At 46.7% G+C, this 19,487-nt stretch overlaps 1 protein-coding gene across 3 annotated transcripts in view; it reads left to right on the plus strand.

Annotated features, from left to right (window-relative positions):
* The window catches only part of ARID5B (AT-rich interaction domain 5B), a 116,543-nt gene extending 103,818 nt beyond the window's left edge, over window positions 1-12,725 (plus strand). For all 3 annotated transcript variants that reach the window (XM_083843938.1, XM_083843939.1, XM_083843937.1), the window contains 2 exons: window positions 2,951-3,149; window positions 6,916-12,725. In XM_083843938.1, the coding sequence (XP_083700064.1) occupies window positions 2,951-3,149; window positions 6,916-9,066 (2,350 nt within the window). In that variant the 3' untranslated portion in view covers window positions 9,067-12,725. The remainder of the gene's footprint in view (window positions 1-2,950; window positions 3,150-6,915) is intronic.
* Window positions 12,726-19,487: the final 6,762 nt, after the last annotated feature.

The following is a 19,487-nucleotide window of genomic DNA, read 5'->3' on the forward strand; positions in this document are numbered from 1 at the left end:
CCCTTTTCCTTCTTTATGGGCACTTTGATGCCCCCCCGCAGGAGGCGGCTGTGGCTGAGGGTGGCGCGGGCATTGTGCCAAGCGGGGCACGTCCGAGGCGCTGGGGCACACGTTTGTGAGCGCCGTCTCTGCCCTTCCTTGCGCAAAGATTGATTAAATCTTACCTGTGCTGCACATATTTGACAAAACCCTTGTGTTCGTTTCAGACATGTCACATTCTGCTAAACTATTTGGATAATAGCGAATCGCATTCTTCCTGCGTTGGGCAATATTGACCTTAACTTGGCTGCGCAGCGAGCGGTAATGGCATGTGAGCTGGGGCTTTAACTGTTCCGAGAGCTGCGTTAGCTTTATTACCCTTGTGCTATAAAAACTTCTAATAATCAAATGATAAGATCATATCCTGTGGGTAATTGTGTTGTACCGTGACAGGATAACCGAAAAAACATTCAGTGAAAATTGTAACCAGCGGAAGTCTCGACGCGAAGCAGCAGTTGCTCGTGTGGTTGGCCTTCATGCGCACCTTCTCGCCGGGATTCCCCCGCCGCCCCCAGCAGCCCCCCAAAACGGTCTCTGCGGCGCGCGGGGCTCGCTGGAAGCGAGGAGGGAGAGCTCCTAGAACAAGCCATCCTTGTGTTTTGATTCAGTTTTACCTTAGTCATGCCTCCTTCCAGATACAAGAAACATTTAATTCCAGATTTCCTGCTGCTGGCTCCAGGCCTTTGACCGGCGATGTGAAATGTATTTTTACTGCTGTCGTACTGCCAACTGCTGAGCTCAGTGAAAAATAGCTAAAATGAAAATGTTGTACTCCCACGTGAACTCTTCGGATCAGAAAAGGAAATTTAAGGCACCGTCGCTAATTAGCGCCGAAGCTAATGAGTCCTGGTGAGGTGCACCACAAGGAGGAGGAGCCGCCGTGCCGCGGCACCCGATGAGGCTGGGCGGGAGGCCCGCCAGCCGCCTGCCGCCCATCGTCACGGCCGCGGGGCTCAGCACGCGGCCTCCTCACGGCGAGGGCCACCAGTGGGCCGTGGGCCGTGGGCCGGGGCGGCCTCCTCGCCTGCTGACGGGACGCGGGCGTTCGTAACGGGCGGCGCGTTCCCATGGAAACAAAACAGAGTCAAACAGTCCCCTCGTAGCGCTCGCAGTGATTGTCGTAAAACGTGCTTTTATTAAAAGAGGTTTTAAATATTTAACACGTGGCAAGGCGACATCGATGTAGCCCGGTGTGAAACCCGGCCTCGCCTCCAGTGAAGTCCGGAGCGCTCTGTGCAGCACGGGGAGGTATCCGGTGCTTTTACGAATATTTGTGCTTTGAGAGTGAAATTTAGCAGCCTCAAGTATGAACAAGATTACTTTTTTCTGATTCTGCTTAGTTATGCTTTTTATTATATAAACATTAACTGTAATATTACAGTGGGAAGCAGGTATTTGGCAACTACATATTATTTTGCTAAGTTTGCATAGAGGGAGCAGTTTCCAGTTTTAGCAGCTGTAACATGTTTAAACTCAGTTTGTAATGGGATCTGAAGATGAATATTCCCTGTGGGCTCTGCTTAGCTTCATTACTGGAGCCCTGCCAAATTCAGGGCTAGAAAGTATTATTCACGCCTCTTTGCACATACCATGTCAGAGCATGCTCAGTTAATGAATTTTGTTTCTAATATAGCATAAATTAGGTTTATATTTTAACATAATTTATGTTGTATTTTATTAAAATGTAAAATATTATGATCACGAGCAATCTAATTTCTGCTCTCTTAAGCCCAAACTGTGTTTGAACATCTAAGTATGTAAATCAAAATTGCATGCTTAGGAACTGATTCTAGGATAACAAACGAATATCTGAACCAAAGAGGTTTCTGCCTTGGAGTCTTAGATTAAAGATAATTACGGATTCCTGGTATTTGAACAGATTTATGTTGTTTATAAGCAAAGTACATTTTCTTCATAGAGTCAACTTGTCTTTTTTTTTTTAAACAAATTATGTTTGCTGTATTAAAGTTCATATTTTTAAAGTCTCAGTCTTGTATTAATCCCACAGTGAGTCATTAATCATACCAAATGCATTATAAAAACTTTAATCACTGAAGTTGAAACTGAGATTGTAATGCAATCCATCCCTTTTAATTATATCAGTTATTTTTCCTTTCAGATCAAGAATTGCAAAGGGAAAACAGATAGATTAAAACTCAAAGTGTTTGATGCTTTTGGGGGAGGATATTTTTTCTGTTTGTGTTTCTTTTTTAAAGCGATTTGGTATGCTTTGTGGAGGCAAGTTCCACGGCTCAAAATTCCTTCACTTTTAACTCTTTTTCTCCACCTTTCTTTCCTGTAAAAGACAAGACTCATTTGATAAGGCAGGGACCATGGTGACTCTCACTTTGCAGGTGTGTTTGGAAGGCTCCGGGTGGGCTGGTGCTGCACCACGCTGCGTGCTGTGCCTGCCATTGCAGGTTCTGCACTCTGATGTCTTCTACCCAGTTTCTGGCATTTACCCTTGCACTCAGGGGAACCTCCAGCCTGGGAACTGTGTAGCTGTTATCAGGTTGGCTGTGGCTTTGGAGGTGTTTTCCTGGGGTTTGCTGCATGCTTTTGAGGGTAGGGAAGGGAAATAAAAGTAAATGGTTGCTTTTTTTTTCTTTTTTTAAATCAGTCTAAAACATAGTTGCTCATATCCTCATCTTTACAAATTGGTGTAGCCGCATAAACCACTGCAGCCTTACTGACAACTGAGACATACCAACTCCATTGAATTTACGCCACATGATAATCTTGCCAAATAAATTGATTTATCATACTTGGATTTGTAGATGTAGAGTTTACAGTGTTGCTTTTATGCCATGGAAGAAAATAGATTTATTAAGTAAACTGCTCATAGTAGATCCATTTTGTTCTTTGCTAGAATGGCAAAACCTGGTCAATTATTTGTTCCTTAATCCCCTAGATTAATCCTGCCGTATGAAAGATTTATTAAAGGAGAGGAAGATAAGCCACTGCCTCCAGTGAAACCTCGAAAACAGGATAACAGTTCCCAGGAGGGTGAAGTGAAAACAAAAGTGTCTGGAACAAAACGCATCAAAAATGAAAACCAAAAGAGCAAGAAGGAAAAAGATAATGCACAGAAACCCCAAGATGCATCTGAGGTTGGTTGCTTTCCTGCTTTTCAACTTTTCAATTAAAAATGTGCAGCTTTAATCACTCAAAATACAGTGATAAAATAGGTAATTTAAACTGGAGGATTCCAACCAGCTGGCCTTTGAGTTTGTTCAGCAATGGAAATTCATTTATTGTGGTACTGTTTGTGTTGTGATTTCGCTGGGCTACAAACAGCCACCAGTTAGTTTCTTATTGCCTAAGAGTGATGGCAGAAGACCAAGCTCTGGATGTAACAAGTATCATTTCTGCTCATTGTATTATACAGTGGTCACCACGAAAAGATCAGCAGCTGCCAAAAGGAAACCACACAACTACCACAGTTATTTCCTAATCTAAGTATAGGGTACAGGAACCCTAATACTGCTGATAATGCTGTGGTAACTGTTGGATACAGCTGGTTTTTCTAGTGGTAACTCCTGGATCAGCGTTTCCATGCTTACAGATGTATGTACATGTCCACCAAAAGGATATCACTCCCCAGGATTTTTATCGTGTTATACTGAATCTCGCTTTAGACTCAAAGGTTGGATTTTGAGGGAAGCCTTAACTGAGACCGATGTCTCTCTCACATACCACAGCTGGTTTTCAGCTGAGATAGGTTCCTATGCTGTCACCTGCTTCACATGGGCAGGCCCTGGTTTCCAGATAGAGCCACATTGTGTGCACCCATAGGACAGCTCTCATAAAATAGTATTTGTGTTCACAGCCCATGATTAGATAGACCAGTGGGATTCATATTTGTCTGCAGGTAAGGGCAAGTTTCATATTTTGTTCAGTGATATAAAACCAGTGGGATTTTTGCTGCCATGTTTCTTAAGCACTTCTTTTGCCCATCCGAGCCACTTTGTCCTGTGCCCTCCATGCACCCATGTGTGAGTGAGGCAGTGAAGCTCCTTGCACACAACCCATGTGCAAGATTCTGCTTTCCCTGTCTCAGTCTGCCAGGTCACAGCAGCCTTCAAGGCGTTGCAGTGGAAGTATTTAAAGAATGTCTAGACACATGGTGTGCCCAGCAGACTACAGCTGCTCCTTTGCCTTCATTGTCATCTGGCAGGTACATAAGTCCTGTTTCTAAACCAGTTTGGAAATAAGTATTGAGTCAGCTACCAACAACCATCCTCCTTGTTGTTTAAAAAAAATCACAGAACCAGTAAACACAAATGCATCTGAGATTTGTGTTTCAAGAACAAAAAATTTTGATTTGCATGTCCCACTACCGCTTTAAGTTGTGCTTACGATGACAAATATCATCTCCTGTCCAAACCAGAATTTGTTTTAAATTGTCTTGATCAACAGCAGCTTTAATACTGAATATAAGAGCACTCCCCAGAGAGGGGTTTTTTTTGGTTTACTCTTGCACCGTAATTGTACATGAAGGAAACCTGTTGGGGTAGAACCCCTCAGCTCCTGATTGAAAATAACCTAGAGAGGAGAGTGCACACAAGCCTCTTTAAGTCACTGGAAGGTCGCAATACAAATCGCCCAAAGCAAGGAAATGTGGAATTAAGGCTTGTGCTCCCTTCCCCTGTCACTCCTTTGTGTCTGGTTGTTTACTGTGGCGTCTTGGATCAGCAAGATACCTCACGTACTGTTGGTACTGCCACAGCTAAGCACAGCGTAACAAGCCAGCAACAGAGCGTCAGACTTAACTTTGAATTTCCTTGCTTTTGTTGTTCCCTATCTCAAACTTCCTGCTGCTTAAACTGCAGTTATTTTCGTATGTGGATCGCAGGAAGAGTTCTTAAGCTGCGCTTATCGGAAGCATAAGGAGCCTAGGCGAGACAATGAAAATGTGCAATTGTGGCAGTTTCCCATTGTAAATTGGTACCTTCTACAGCAGAATTAATGTCTTCTCTCTGACTGAGATGAAAGATGCCGTCCTGCCCCCAGTTTAATCAGGGTGGGCAATTAAGGACCTCATCCTTCAATCAGGTCACAGTATGGGTGGTTACACAGAGACTGAGCAGGGAAGGGGCCCGCAGGAGTCGGCGCACCCCCCTGGGGTGGGAACAGAGCTGCAGCGCCCATTGGTGCTGCTCCACAGGAAGGCCTCCGTGCCCAGGGCCTCGCGTCCAGCCCCGCTGCCTGGAGCGAACTCCCGTGTAGGTGTGTAGGCATCGCCCCAGCCAAGGCACTGCTTAAACTGTTCCTGCACGTGGCCTCGGAGCTGGCTGTAGCAGTGGGCTGCAAAAGCATACCACGCTACAGATGTGCGGTCCTCTCCATTGCATGTTCAACTCATGCAGCATATGAAGTATGCGGGGAGATACTATAACTTTAATTTATTAGGGTTGCATTTGCTTTTGTGCTCTTCTCTGTTTTCCTGCCATCACAATGACATTGTCAGTGTAACAAGATACCAGACAAAATGCTATTAGCCTTAGACTGCACATTTCCTCACAATAGCTGAGACTTCAATCAAAATGTTGCTTAACAGAAACAAAGAGCAGAATGTACAGTTATTAAATATGATTTCTCTCTTTTTTTTCCGCCTTGCTTTGCTCATCTGTCTGGTATTTTCCTGTAATTTTATAAGCTCAAGAGACTAGTGATATTACTTTGTAAAGGACCTAATGATGGTATTTGGACTGCAAAAGGCTGCTATTAGTTTAAAAAGAAGAAGTTACGATGACTAACAGACACTGTAACTAATAGGCCAACCAAACACACAGGAATATTTAAAAGCAGCTGCAAAGAAATAAATCTCTGAGATGGTTAGATTTGTTAGGACCTTCTCCAGACCCTCGCTCCTATGACAGATCATGGAGCAGCATTTAGATAATAACTTTCTCGATGCATCTTATCTTTACAACTAAGAAAGAAAGAAAACAATAATAATAAAGGGCTCGCACAATGCTGCTGTTTTATGATTGTCTTATACCACGACATGTCAGAGGAGAATGACAGCAGTTTTGAAAAGGGCTGTCAGTCAGCTGGATTGCAGATGGGACGCTCTGATGACCTCTACGGGTCACAGTTCAGCCAGCGACATAATGGGATGAATAGTGTGAATTGTGCACACAATCTGTATTAATGGGGGAGCAGAAAGAGCTGCAGTCCCATTGACGATAACGTATAAAAGCTGTGTTTGTAATAGCGTGCACACACACTTACTGAATGTTGACAACTTCATTTTAATCCGTTAATAAAAAAATGTGTGTCCTAGTTAAGCTGCGGCAGTGATTTGCTGCCTACAATAGGGATTCCTAGTATGCCATTTCTATCATTTTCACACTTTAATGCAGAACTGGGTGTGAATGATCTCCTCTGTGATCACTGAATTTTAAGATAGCCTTTCTGGAGAGACTGCATTTTCATCTTTATGTAAGAAAAAACATAGGATCTTTGTGCAGTTTTCATAGGTGAAGTTGGCTAGCAAGAGAAACTTCTATAGCCTTATTGTTTGTGGTATGAAATCTGCTCTTCTGCATTTGCCTAATTAATTTCAAAAGAATATAACCTCAGTGTTTAGCTATCTCGTGAAGCCACTGGTGCCTCTAGTCAGGTTACAAACATCTGCTGTTTTGAAATGCCTTATTATGACATTGGCAGGGATGTTGTATTTCTTAATATTTCCAGGAGGTATGTTTCTTTGTTTGACTCTGATACCTGGTATTAGAGCTCTCACATTCCAACAAGGTGATTGACAAGTACATCTCTAGGAGTAGCAAATAGTGTACTGTGTATGATCTTATTAACAGCCTGCCAAAATGCACAGCATTCTTATTACTGTCTATTGTATCATTTTATTAGGTTTCATCAGAACAAGAGAAAGATCAAGAATCAGCAGACCAGAAAAATTTCCCGGAACATCCTACAGCAGGAGAGATGAAACAGCCCACGCAAGGCCCTCCATCTCTTTTACCAGAGGCAGCTCGGCCTCTACCTCTGGAAAAGACAGATTTGACAGAAAACAGCTCGAACAGTGAGAAAGCCAAGGAGGATGTTCCTCACTCGTCCTCTTTCTCAAGTATATCTGTGCCCCCAGAAGAAGATACTATGCTGGATGCCACTGTCACGAAACGAATGCACCCCTCAGCAGATGCCCTGGAAGACCCAAAGCTGGAACAAAGAATACACAAAGCTTTTAATGAGAGCTTAGAAAGCGAACCTTCAGAAATGCCCTTCACAGCTTTTCCAGTCCAGCTGCCCACTCAAAGTGACATGGAAGATGACAAATTGCCAGAGATGGCTGATTACATTGCAAACTGCACGGTGAAAGTGGATCAGCTGGGAAATGAAGATATCCACAACGCACTGAAGCAAACGCCCAAAGTACTGGTGGTCCAGAACTTCGACATGTTCAAAGAAAAGGAGCTGCCTGGGTCCATGAATGAAGACTCCACTTTTGGTTACACACCACTGCTCTACTCAAAGGGTAATCCAGGCATCATGTCACCCCTAGCAAAGAAAAAGCTGCTGTCACAGGTCAGTGGGGCAGCCTTGTCATGTAGTTATCCTTATGGTTCTCCTCCACCTTTGATTAGCAAAAAGAAATTGAGCAGCAGAGATGAACTGTCCTCAAGCATATCACAAGGTCCCCACATCCCGAATTCTGATCCCATAGCAATTAATAGGCCATCAGTCATACAACATGTACAGAGTTTTAAAACCAAGGAAGAAAGGAAATCAATTAATGACGTTTTTAAACATGACATGCTAAGTAAACCGGATCCTCAGCGCTGTGATTTTTCAAAACATCACCTCAGTTCTCTTGCTGAGTCGTACGTACCGAAGACAGATATCCAGGACTGCAAAGATAAAATGAGTGAGAAAAGGGCACTGCAGCACTCCCATGTGCCCACTTTCTTGGCAGATTTTTATTCATCACCTCATCTGCACAGCCTTTATAGGCACACAGAACACCACCTTAATAATGAACAGACATCAAAGTACCTCCCCCGGGACATGTTCAGAGAGTCTGAAAATATTTCTACTTTTACTCAACACAAACACCAAGAAAAACTAAATTTAAATTATCACCCATCTTTGCATCAGCAAGAAAAAAAGGCGTCAGTGGAAGCCTCTTCAGATGATCAGCCAACAGATTTGAGTCTTCCAAAGAGCATACACAAACAGACTGCAAAGGCTCCCGGCTCTGGCCTCTCTCATTCATCTATGGCCCAGCAAGAAGGCAAAGGTATCTCCCCGTTCCAGGCTGCAAGCAGCCAGGCAGTGAGCCTAGACTGTAACCCCAAAGCTTGCCGTGTGTCCCCCATGGCCATGACAGCCCCTAAAAAACACAGTGAGTTGCTCCACAGGTCTGGGAAGCAGCAGGCACAGAGACTGGAGAATCTGAGGAAGATGGAGGGGATGGTGCATCCTATCATCAGCCGCAGAACGAGCCCTCAAACCATAGGGGCTGCCCGGCCTTTGAAGCGGAGCCTGGAGGACTTGGACAAAGTCATTTCTGAAAAAAAAATCCGAGCTGTCTCTCCTCTACACTTACCAAAGGAGACCTCGGCGAAAGAAAAGGTTCCCGATGCAGAGGGGGAAGGCAGCAAGCCGCTGCACGGCCTGCATTCAGGCAGCGTGCTGGAGAGCCACAAATTTCCCCTCTCGGCCCCGATCTTCCCAGGCTTGTATCCAGGAACCCTGTGCACAGGGCTGAACAATCGCCTCCCGCCTGGGTATTCCCATCCTTTACAGTACTTGAAAAATCAGACCGTGCTCTCCCCACTAATGCAGCCTTTGGCTCTTCATTCCTTCATGGTGCAGAGACAGTTCCTCACGTCCCCTACAAATTCTCAGCAACTGTATAGACACTTAGCCGCAGCAACACCTGTAGGAAGTTCGTACGGTGACCTTTTGCATAACAGCATTTATCCTTTAGCTGCTATAAACCCTCAAGCTGCATTTCCACCTTCCCAGCTGTCCTCTGTACATCCCAGCACAAAACTGTAAACCCCCTCACTTGAAAAAAAAGTTTGAGAAAACAAGTTCAGTTAGCGACATTCCTTCCCCTGTGACGATGTCTTGCAGATTTAGCAATCTGTATTTTTGTCAACCAGGATGCAGTCGTATCCCACATAGCGGAAAGCTTCAGAGTGTGATCAAGACAGGACTGCTTCTTTAATTCTGGCTCCACGTCAGCCCCCTCTCCCCTCACCCCTGCCCTGGCAAAACAACAACACACAAACACACAAAAAAAGTCTTTGGATTTTGCATATGTGTTTTCAAAGGACTTGTGTATGGTAAGAGCAAATGTTCAAAGGGAGCCGTGGAAATGCAGGCCCAGTCCTGAGCTCATTGAAATGAGAGGTGACATTTACATTTGCTTTTCATTGAGCCAGGGACCAGAGGCTGAGCGTTGTTGCAAATGAGTCAAGGACTCGAGATGAACCTGGCAAGGAGAAGAGGGCCGAGAATCCACACAATCATTGGATGTGCTTTTTTGGGTAACTTTTCCTGACTTTTAAAGATTCAATCAATGCAATGTATAGTAAAACGGCAATAGATTTTTCATTTTAACACTATTAGAACAGAAGGGTAAACACTGTTTAATTTGACTGTACATATCCACTTCGTAAACTACCAGTGTCACATTTGGTCACAATAATTTATATAGTTTTGTTTGTCCAGTATATTCTGTGCTCTTTATGTTCATTTCTTGTTTTTGTTTTTCTTTTTTTTTAAATTAAACAGTATCATTTTATCTGCAACTTTTTTTAAAGGCTGTGGCTGTCCTAATTTTTTTTATGTGTTTGTAATTTTTCCAGTTTCTTCATACTTGGAGCAGCATTTTTGTTTTATTTTTGTGGTAACGTTTACTGTTTACAAACTGAAGCAACTGGTTCAGATTCATTTTAACGGATATAAACATACTGTAGGTAATATTATGGTGCAAGGACGCAAGCAAGGTTCCTTTCCCTATGGTCCAGTCCTGCAGGGTGCTGAGCACCTCCCGCTCTCCTCGTACTGTTGCGGTGGCTCACGCGCTGCTTTCCCCCTCCCACCGAGCTTTGCTTTCCCGTATCGTGGTCCGTGAATTTGTCAAGAGTCGCACTTACCTTACCTAGGCTGTGAAACCCTCCTGTGTACCAGATCTAGAAAACAAAACCTCACTGACACGAGCTGCTGGATGGCAGAGGGGTCCAGAAAACGGATTTGTGGTTTGCAAGAATGTCAAGAATTTCAGAAATTAGGACAGGAGCCCGTGCTGGTTTGAACCAGAGGTGGCCGGGTCCCGTGCCATGGGCCAAGCTCGGTGGGATGGGTTGGGGTTGTGTGCAGTGGTTGCCCCACCAGCCCCAGCCTCCCCACTGATGAGCGCAGCCAGCGCCCGCGGGCTGGGTCTCTGCTGGTGGCATCCAGCCCCTGAGGTGGCAACGGAGCTGGCGCCTGCTGGGACAGTCCTTCCACACCCCACGGGCACCGCAGCCCTCCTCGGGCATCCTCCGCAGAGCGGAAGCCAGGAGCAGAGGGGCTGGGTTTTGATAACGAAAGAGCTTTCCTGTGGATGCATGTTCACATTGAAGGACGTCACCACCATGCAGCTGAGCGTAGACATCGATAAAGAGAAGTGTGGCTTGGAGGCTTTTTACAATGTGAAAATTGGTTGTGATTCAAACCATCTCAGTTATTGTTCAAAGACAGCATAATCAATACGAAAACAAAAATGGAAACTACTAAGAAACACTTTGCATGCTAGGCATGTCATTAAATTTTCCCATGATATGAAGCCAAATACAATATATAATGTATCATAGTTAATATCCAAAGGTGGAAACCAGAATAATATACTCATCTACTGTTAAAGATCCAGCTTCTTCAATTAAATACTTTATATTCCTGTGGTAAAACTATATTTAATTGATCGATAAACAGACTAGTAGAACTTAGAACATGGATGTGCCAATGCAGAGCATCCTGCTGCTCCACAGATCATACAGGAACAAAACCGCAGGCTCAGCTGGGCAGAGGCCATAATGTTGAGGACATCTCTAGTAAAGTTGCACTAGATCTGAATCGTGAGAATCAGGGGTTTGGGGATGGGTGGGGGGAAGGAGGGTGGGGGGACAGAGAATATGAGAATCTACAGCAAACACAACTAGGAGCTTGTGTGTTTGGCAAAGCAAGCGTTTCTTGTTTAGGTTAAAACGTGTGTCCTGGATTTGTGCATTTGTTTACGCAAAGTGTCCGCTTTCCCTTTTGATTGTGTCGCGTTGGAGTTTGATCATAGCCTTTGTGAAGCAGAGTTAACACCATGCGGGGCAGGGGGAAGGTGAGCGGGGAGGGAGGCTCCTCACTTGCCCTAGGAGGACACTGGCCCCTTCAGTCTGGGGAGGCTCATCATATGATGGGCAAAACCTCAGGACAAATAAAAAGAAATGGTAGTGTAAACCCCCAACAGAAGTGGTGTGTTATTTGTTTAAAAACTCTTAAGAGAAATCTTGGAAATCTTTTGAAAGGCTATTGAATTCTCCATGGGCTGAAAAGTCTTTTTTTTTTTAATGTCTTAAATAGGGCATTGTTTGCATTGTTTGAGTTCAAGGGGCCTTATTATTGAATGAAATTGCACAAGCCTGTCTTTGTGCAATCAAACCATTGTTATTGCTAGGTTTGTAAAGGAAACTGTGGAATCTAATTGGCAATAGAGTCATAAATCTATTTACCAAGAGCCAGTTCCAAGAAATGTTGCAAGCTGAACACACTATGTCCAGGATTCAATAGGGATGCTAAAGGTTGTAACGGCTCAGCAGCAACGGCTCACGCGTGCCTTTTGGCTGCAGGCTGAGCCTGACTTCACGAAGCACATCAGCAGTAGCACTTGTCAGTGCAGTGCACTCCTAGCAAGGGCCGAGGTGTGCGAGGACGGCGTTTTTGCAAGTCTGTCTTGGCAACGTGAAGTGTTTGCCTGGTATACCCATGCATGGGAAGTAGTTTGTTCCAGTTCGGGACAAGGCGGCAGCACGTGGCAGCGGTGTCGGGAGCTTTTGGGGCACACCAGGATGCTCCTTGGCGCTGCAGTGGTCAACCAGGCAGCATCGGGGCCGATCGGACAGTTGTCACATTTTAGTGAGAATTCCTGGGAATTCCTGCGCTGGTGTGAGGCCCACGGCATTGGAACTGTTTCCATGAGCACTTACTATGGTGTTTGCTGTAAACGTGGTCGATACTTCACTTGTTCTCTTCCTCCTCCTCCCCTCCTTCCCTGGCCCCATAGTTTTAAATATGTTCTAATAATGGCAGCATAATCTACTAGCTGTTTATACTTTTTTAACTTTCTTTTGTTGTAAATATTGTATACTTTTTGTGATTCAAGTTATGTAGCCTATATGCTCTGTAAGGTGATGATTTGTATATATAAAAATGGCCCAGTAATATTATATAGTTTCCCATTTAAAAGGTTATTGAGTAACCTTTGCGTTAGTTTAAACACTACCAGAAATAAAGCTGAGCCAACTATAAACACTCAATTTTTGTATGTTTTCCAAATTGTACTTATTAATGCTTTTGATACTGTATTATGTGCCAATAGTTTCCCAATCACATAGCAGGCAAAAGATATTTTGTACTTTTTGATCCACTGTAATATTTAATAAAAAATGTTACTATCTGTTCCCTTTTGTGTTTGATTAATAATTCTGTAAACAGCCCTTATCACAATGGGTTACATATTATCCCATCCGACCTTTCAGCCCTCTTCTATTGGCTTTTCAAGAGAAAATATCCCCTCCTGCAAATGATTAGATTAAAGAAATGGAAGTTTGCAATTTCCAAGAGGAGGAAGAGACAAGATCTTCAGTGCCCCTCTATTTTCGCAGTGTGCTCACATTAAAGTGTGTCGTGGTTATGCTGACTGCAGTCACAGCTTTGGATGGGATGACATTCATGCTTGGCCAGTGGCTTTGCTAGCAAATTTGCTCCATTTGCGTCTTAGAGCAGGACTTCTTCCCGCTGGTATGGCAGGCTCAAACTGGGGCCTGAAAATGACCTTCTGTTCTTCCCACTACCACCAAGAGCAAGATTTTGGAGTCAGACGCTAACTGGTGATTTTGTTGATGACAGTAAGCAGCCATCAAGTAAAATTAATTCACATTCTGTTGGTTATTGGGTCCAACACCCCCCCTTAACTTGGCGGCCCTTTGAGAAAGCTGTGGTGCAGCAAGCATGGTCAGAGCACTGGTACGCTCCTGTCCTCTGTAGCCAGAAAAATAATTTCATTGGCAGTATTTCAGGAATGTGCCATTGCTGCCCCACGCACCTCAGCAGCAGGGGCAGATGTGCCCTGCAGTCCTAGGTTGTGGCTTAGCACTGTGGTCCTGGGGAGCGTGGGGGAGCCATCCCCTTCCTAGGGGTCTCGAGAGCTGTGCGCCTGCCATGGTGGTGCCAGAGGTGGCTGCTGCTTTGTGCTCCCACCTCTGGGTGAGGCCATTTGCAGCCCTAGTGAGAGCTGGCACTTGAGCAGCAATTTCCCACTCAACATCCCCAAGCCATGGGTTTTGTCTCGAATGCAGTTACGGTACGGGGTGCCCAGCCTGTGGGGATGTGCGTGGTGGGGGATGCTCCCCTAACTGTGCTTCAGGCGGGCAAGCAGAGAGCAGGCTGATGTCACCGTTAGATGAGGCTTCCAGATACGTGCTGTGGTTGAGGGAAAGTCACAAAAAAAGCAACTCTTGTGCATGTGGGGAAATGAGGGGAAATACCAGCTGGGAGAAAAGGCAGACTTTCAGCACACGTGAAGCACCGTAGTGCCATTGGGCACTGTGGAGCTACGTCAAGCATCATCTGGGTTTGCCCGGGGGACACCTGGGTGACGGCCACCCAGAGCCCTGCACCACGGCAGCGGGCAGCCCTGCACCGCCTCTCGGTGAAGGGACTGACCGGGCACCCATGGCCTGGCCCAGCTGCAGCGTCCCAGCCAGGTGCTGCCCAAGCCAGTGAGCAGTCAGCCTGTGTTTAATGCCCTTGGCAGATCTCCTCTCTCTTTTGATGTCTGACTCCTTGTTCAATCATTGTTCAGAGCAGGCTGTGCAGTGATGGCCATGGTTTCGGTATGCAGCGTGTGTGAGCCAGCAGAACAAACCTTTCTCTGGTTTAACGGATAATTTTCTGAGTTACTTGTTTTTTCACATTTTGTAACAAAGAGTAAATAGCCATGTCCTATGTGCCATCTCCACACCAACTGTGAAACTATGGGAAAAGATGGGACCCCCCCCCCCCCAGCAAACATCTTCTCCCCTCCACTTCTGTCTTTTCCAAGGTTAAACATTTTATTTTTCTCTAGCCACGTATGACTGAAGGAGGTGGGGGGAACACAGGCACGAAGTCTGCTGTAGCTTCAGAGGCATGTTCACGGTGGAAGCAGCCCTGTCCCCAGAGGGCAGCAGCTGAAGTCACACAGGTGATGGAGCTGAGGAAGAGGTCTGTGCTAACATCACATGCGGGGCTTGCAGGGGACATGGCACCTCCCCTTCATGTGCACCTGGAGCTGGGGTCACTTGAGTTTGGCAAGAGCAAGGCTGGGCAGTGCAGGGGGCAGAAGCTCAGAGGAGCTCTGCTCCCCGCTGTGCGGGGCCGAGGGGCTCTCCCAGCACCACTGCCCATGCAGCAGCTGTCTCCAGGACATGAGGCCTGCTAGTGGTGGCTTCGGCTGTGTTTTCAGTTAGCTTTTTCAATTTGTCCTTTACAGGATTATTTAAAAAAAAAAAAAAAAAGTATTAAAAATGTTACATGCTCCATCTAGTGTCTTACCTGAGGCATGAGCCGGAGCTGCCATGGGATGGGACATCCTCTGCTGGGGCACTGGGAACCGAGTGGGCCTCTCCCAGGCGCAGAGCTCAGCCCTAAGCCCTGTCTCTGCCGGGGCATCGGCAGCCCCGCTACGTGGGAGAGCCGGGAGACTGCAGCCCTGGGGCACAGCCCAAAGTGGCTGCCATGGGCTGCGGGGGCCATGGTGGCAGCTGGGGAGGGCAGGGAAGGCCCTGCCCAGGGACACTGAAGGCAAATACCAAGGGCTCAGGCCCTCAGCGGTGGCAGCAGGGAATCTGTCCCCTCACCACAGCACATACTGCCCTTTCTGCCAGACCCTGCTGGGGACACAGCAGTGGGGCAGTGGCACCGTCATGTCCTCTCAAGCCTCTGCTTCTGTGCCAAAAGAGGGTTACAAACCCAGCACTGTAATGCTAAGGCGTTGTACTGGGGGAAAATGCGCTTCAAGGACCTGGAAGAGTTTTTCTCACCACGAGCAGAAAATTAAAGAAAAAAAATCTTTCGTTGGAGGATTTACCACACCAAAAATCTTCCTCCTCCTCCTGAGGAGACAGAGCTGCTCCACAGCTGCTTTTTTTCTGTGATCAGCAACAAAACCCTTGGCAGACTCCTGGTGACCAGCGGCCACCTCACGGCGACGCCTCCCCCCTCCCCCCTCCCCTCAGCGAGGCGGCCAGGGGCTGAGGTACAAGGCACGTGGGGCTGTCCTCAACGGAGGATAAAAGGGAGGCAAAAACCTGCAATTTTCACTCATTTCACTCTGGAATTGACCTGCAGAAATAAAATCAACCCTCAGCGATGTCTCAGGATGTCCCTCAGACCAGGTATGTGGCAGGGGCTGTCCCCAAACCCCTCTGCGGCACCCTCAGTGCGGCTCCCTGGCTGAGGGGGTGGACGTGCCCCAGGCCACCCTGTGCCACCAGGCCATGCCGTGAGTGACAGCGTGCCGTGAGGTGATGCTGTGAGGTGACGTGATGCTGCAGGGCTGTGCCAGGCTGTGGAGCCATGCTGTGAGGTGACACAGTGCCATGAGGTGACGCCATGAGGTGACACAATGCCATGAGGTGACGCCATGAGGTGACACAATGCCATGAGGTGACGCCATGCTCTGAGGTGCTGCTGCAAAAATTTTCATCTTGCACGAGCCAGCAAGAGACGCTCTTTCACCATTTTGGCGCCAAAACTGTTTACTGTTTAAAACCTGCAGCCAGGTTGTCCCTTCCAAATATTTGCATATGCATCAAACCCAGTCAGACTTGGAGGCAGCAGAGGGGTGAACAATGGCCCCTGCCTATTTAGGGTCAACCATTTTGGGGCTCAGGAGCTGCAGGCTGTGTCCCCAAGGTTGGACATCTTGTTCCTCACACAAGGACAGCCAGAACCAGGTGCCATGGCAGGAGCTGAGCTCTGTCAACACCACAGGGAAAGAGCAGCTGCCAAGGGGTGAGCAGAAGGCAAAGGCAAAGGGAAACCCTCAGCTACAAGGTAAGTCTTTGGGGTCAGGTTGCAAACAATGTTAAAGGTGGTCTGACAGACTGTGTCTCATGCCAAGAGAAACACAGCATGGTGGGGAGTTGGGTGAGCAGGTGAAAGGATTGCTTAATTAACATGTAACAACATCAGAAGCTTCGCAGTGTGAATCTTGAGCAAAAAACCTCTCACCATGACAAACTGCAGTAAGGACTTAATACCTGCCAGGCTTCCTGCAGAGCAGGAAGCTAGTGGTGCTCATGAGCTTTGGTTTGGATGGTTGCACCCACAGGTCAAACTTAGGCCCCTTAACAGAGGGGAAAACACTTTCTGGAAACCGCTCTAGGTGCAAAGTACTCTCATCTGAGAAACTATTGCACTTTCATCAGGCTGTGGATGGTTCAAGGATACAACTAGATGTGCTGTAATTGAATTTGCAGGCAGTCCAGGTGTGTTTCAGCTGAGATGAAGGGAATATCTGCAGTGAATGGTGCTAACTGGTGTTGCTTAGAACAAAGTAAGAGCTTTTAATTTATAAATTACCTGTGCATCTAGTTGGGGCTTACCTACTGGAGGTCTGATATCCTGTGATGCTGTGTGTGTAAAAAAGTCTGAAATTCAATAGCAAGTATCTATGCCGCCATGTCAAGTGGGCATGCTATCAAAGTCATGTCCTGTTATCCCCGGTGCCTTCTGTGCCCCCTGTAACACTGCTCCTGCTGCGTGACACAGCCCTGCCCTGGGGGAGGCCATTAGTGAGGAGCTGCCCAGGAAGCCTCCTCAGTGAATGGTGCCCCAGCAGGGTGGCCCCACTGCCCCCCCGCCCTGGGTCTTGCAGCCCAGTGCACGTTTTGAGGTTCCCAAACCCTGCCAGGTCCTTGCCCCCATGGCCTCCCGCTGCCATTGCACGCCTTCCTGATGGCTGGGCTCCACCAGCTCAGCACCTCTGAGCAGAGCATTCCCCTCTTACCAAGTCTTTCCATGGTGGTGTTTGTGTTTGCAAGCTCCCCAAAAGACAGCCGGGTGAAGAAAGCTCCCCCCCCGCCCCCCTCCAGTGTCTGTGGAGCTCTCAAATGAGGAATAAAGCCATTTGTTTCTAATTATATTTGGCAGCCATTCAGAGAATTTAGGACTAAAGCACGCGAATTTTTTGCTCCTGATTAAAGCACTTGACCTCGTAAGCAAAAGGCAAAGATTTCAACACACACCCACAAGTAGGCTAGGAACAAACTGCAGAGAAAAGACCAAAAAAAAAATGCTTTGCTTAGATACACAAAATAATTCATTATGAAACAAAAGGCAGAATATTTAGTGCATAGCTTGAGCTTGCCTAGGGCTCATCTAACCACCCAATTACTGCTTTTAAAGCTGAGAGCATTTACTCTGAGCTAACACAAACACAACGAGGACCCACATGCTCCATTGAGTCTGCAGCACACACGTGACTGAGACCCAGTCACTGCCTGCAGGAAGAAAGCAGCTTTCACGGGGCGATGTGGGCTCCTGCAGCCCCAGCTCCAAGCCAGTGGGAGAGCTGGGATGGGACCCGGTGGCAGAGGGTACAGAAGCTGACTTTATTGTTACATATTTCCCCAGTTTCTTGGCTGAAATAGTTCATGCCCATCTGAACATGGGGGAAAAAATGGTGGGGTGTTTTTAGTTTTTTTTTTCTTTTTTTAATTGCATGGCAGTTTTGCAATTATTTGGGCCTCCTGAGCTCAGGCACTCATGAAAAGTGTCCGATTTCCCCAAGGCCCTCCCTGAAACCCTGTGTTTTGCTGTCTCCCGTCCAGCATCACAACACTAAGGCACAGGGCTGCTCATCCTGGTGGGTGAAGGCTTCTTCCCTTCCCTGCTGCCTTCTGTGGCCCTGCTGCCAGGTGCCGTGCCGCCAGCTCCACTTTCAGCTCCCGTGTTTACTATTTGCCCACTTTACTAGCAGCACAAGGATGTGTCGCAACTGCAGAATAGTCAGCTGGCACCCAACCAAGAGAAATAGCGATGATCTTGATGGCACTTTTTAAAATAGCAGAGAAACCAGCTCAAACAGAAATTAACTACCCTGCGAGGTTCTGTGGTCCATAAAATTCTTCCCCAGGCTCCATGGTTTTAAAATAACATGAAAGAAATACTTTCCATAAAAAGTAGTTAACTAGCATACAGGTTTTTTTTTTAAAGTCGTAATTCTGAGAGTCATACCCAAACAAAATAGTTATACAGGCATTAAATTATACATTAAAGAAGGCCGATAAAGACAGTGAATTACAGAGTTACCGTATTAGATTTCAGATATACAGATAGCAAGCGTTATTAACATTTTTATTGAAGGTGACCTACAAAAGAGGTACAAAAAAACTGTGCCACTTCTGATTTCTTGTAATGTGGGAAAACATGAATCTGAAACAGCTCCAGCCCAATTGCCAGCCAGTCCCAGTCAGGTCTCCGTCCCCTCCCCATCCTCTCCCCCAGAAAATTAATGAAGGAGAGCAGAGGATTGCTTTCTGCTGGGTCTGCAAATCCATTGTCTTGGCTGGGAAACTCCTTTGAAGAACATAAAGTAGATGTTTTTCTCAGTGCTCACCTGGAACAGTGAGACAGTGAGGTTTTGGTGGGGAAAGGCTTTTCTCCGTGCTTGTGGAGTTGTGAACAAGCAGGGCAGATTGCAGCAGGGCTATGTGGTCGCTTTCTGATGGGCTGGCTTCTCCTGGTGGGTTTTGTGCTGCCACTTCAGAAGGAGCAAGCTCCTCACCACCAGCCTGAGCTGAGCTGTGGGGGCATCCCCCGTGGGCTCGCTGGTGCCTGCAAGGGCTGCTCTTGCACTTCACCTCTCCCCGCAGTGGGTACAAGCTGTCTCCCCTCTCTGGCAGCCTGGCCATTTTCCTAATGCCCAAATGGGAACATGTTTACCTCTGAGCAGCTGCTCCCCCGCCCCTGGGGCTGGGATCGTTTACCAGGGTATTTCGGTATTGCTAGTTTTAAAATTTCTTTGGAAGAAACTGATGGACAAATCGAAATGCTCAGGCACACACAGAAGCACACCATGACTGCATAAGCAGCATTTCCTGAGGAAACCAAGCTTAGAAAATTCGTATGGCCAAGTGCTGCAGCGTATTTGCTTTGTCCTGCAGCTGCTGGGCTTT

Source organism: Anser anser (assembly GCF_964211835.1).
Source record: "Anser anser genome assembly, chromosome: 7".
Taxonomy (NCBI): Eukaryota; Metazoa; Chordata; class Aves; order Anseriformes; family Anatidae; genus Anser; species Anser anser.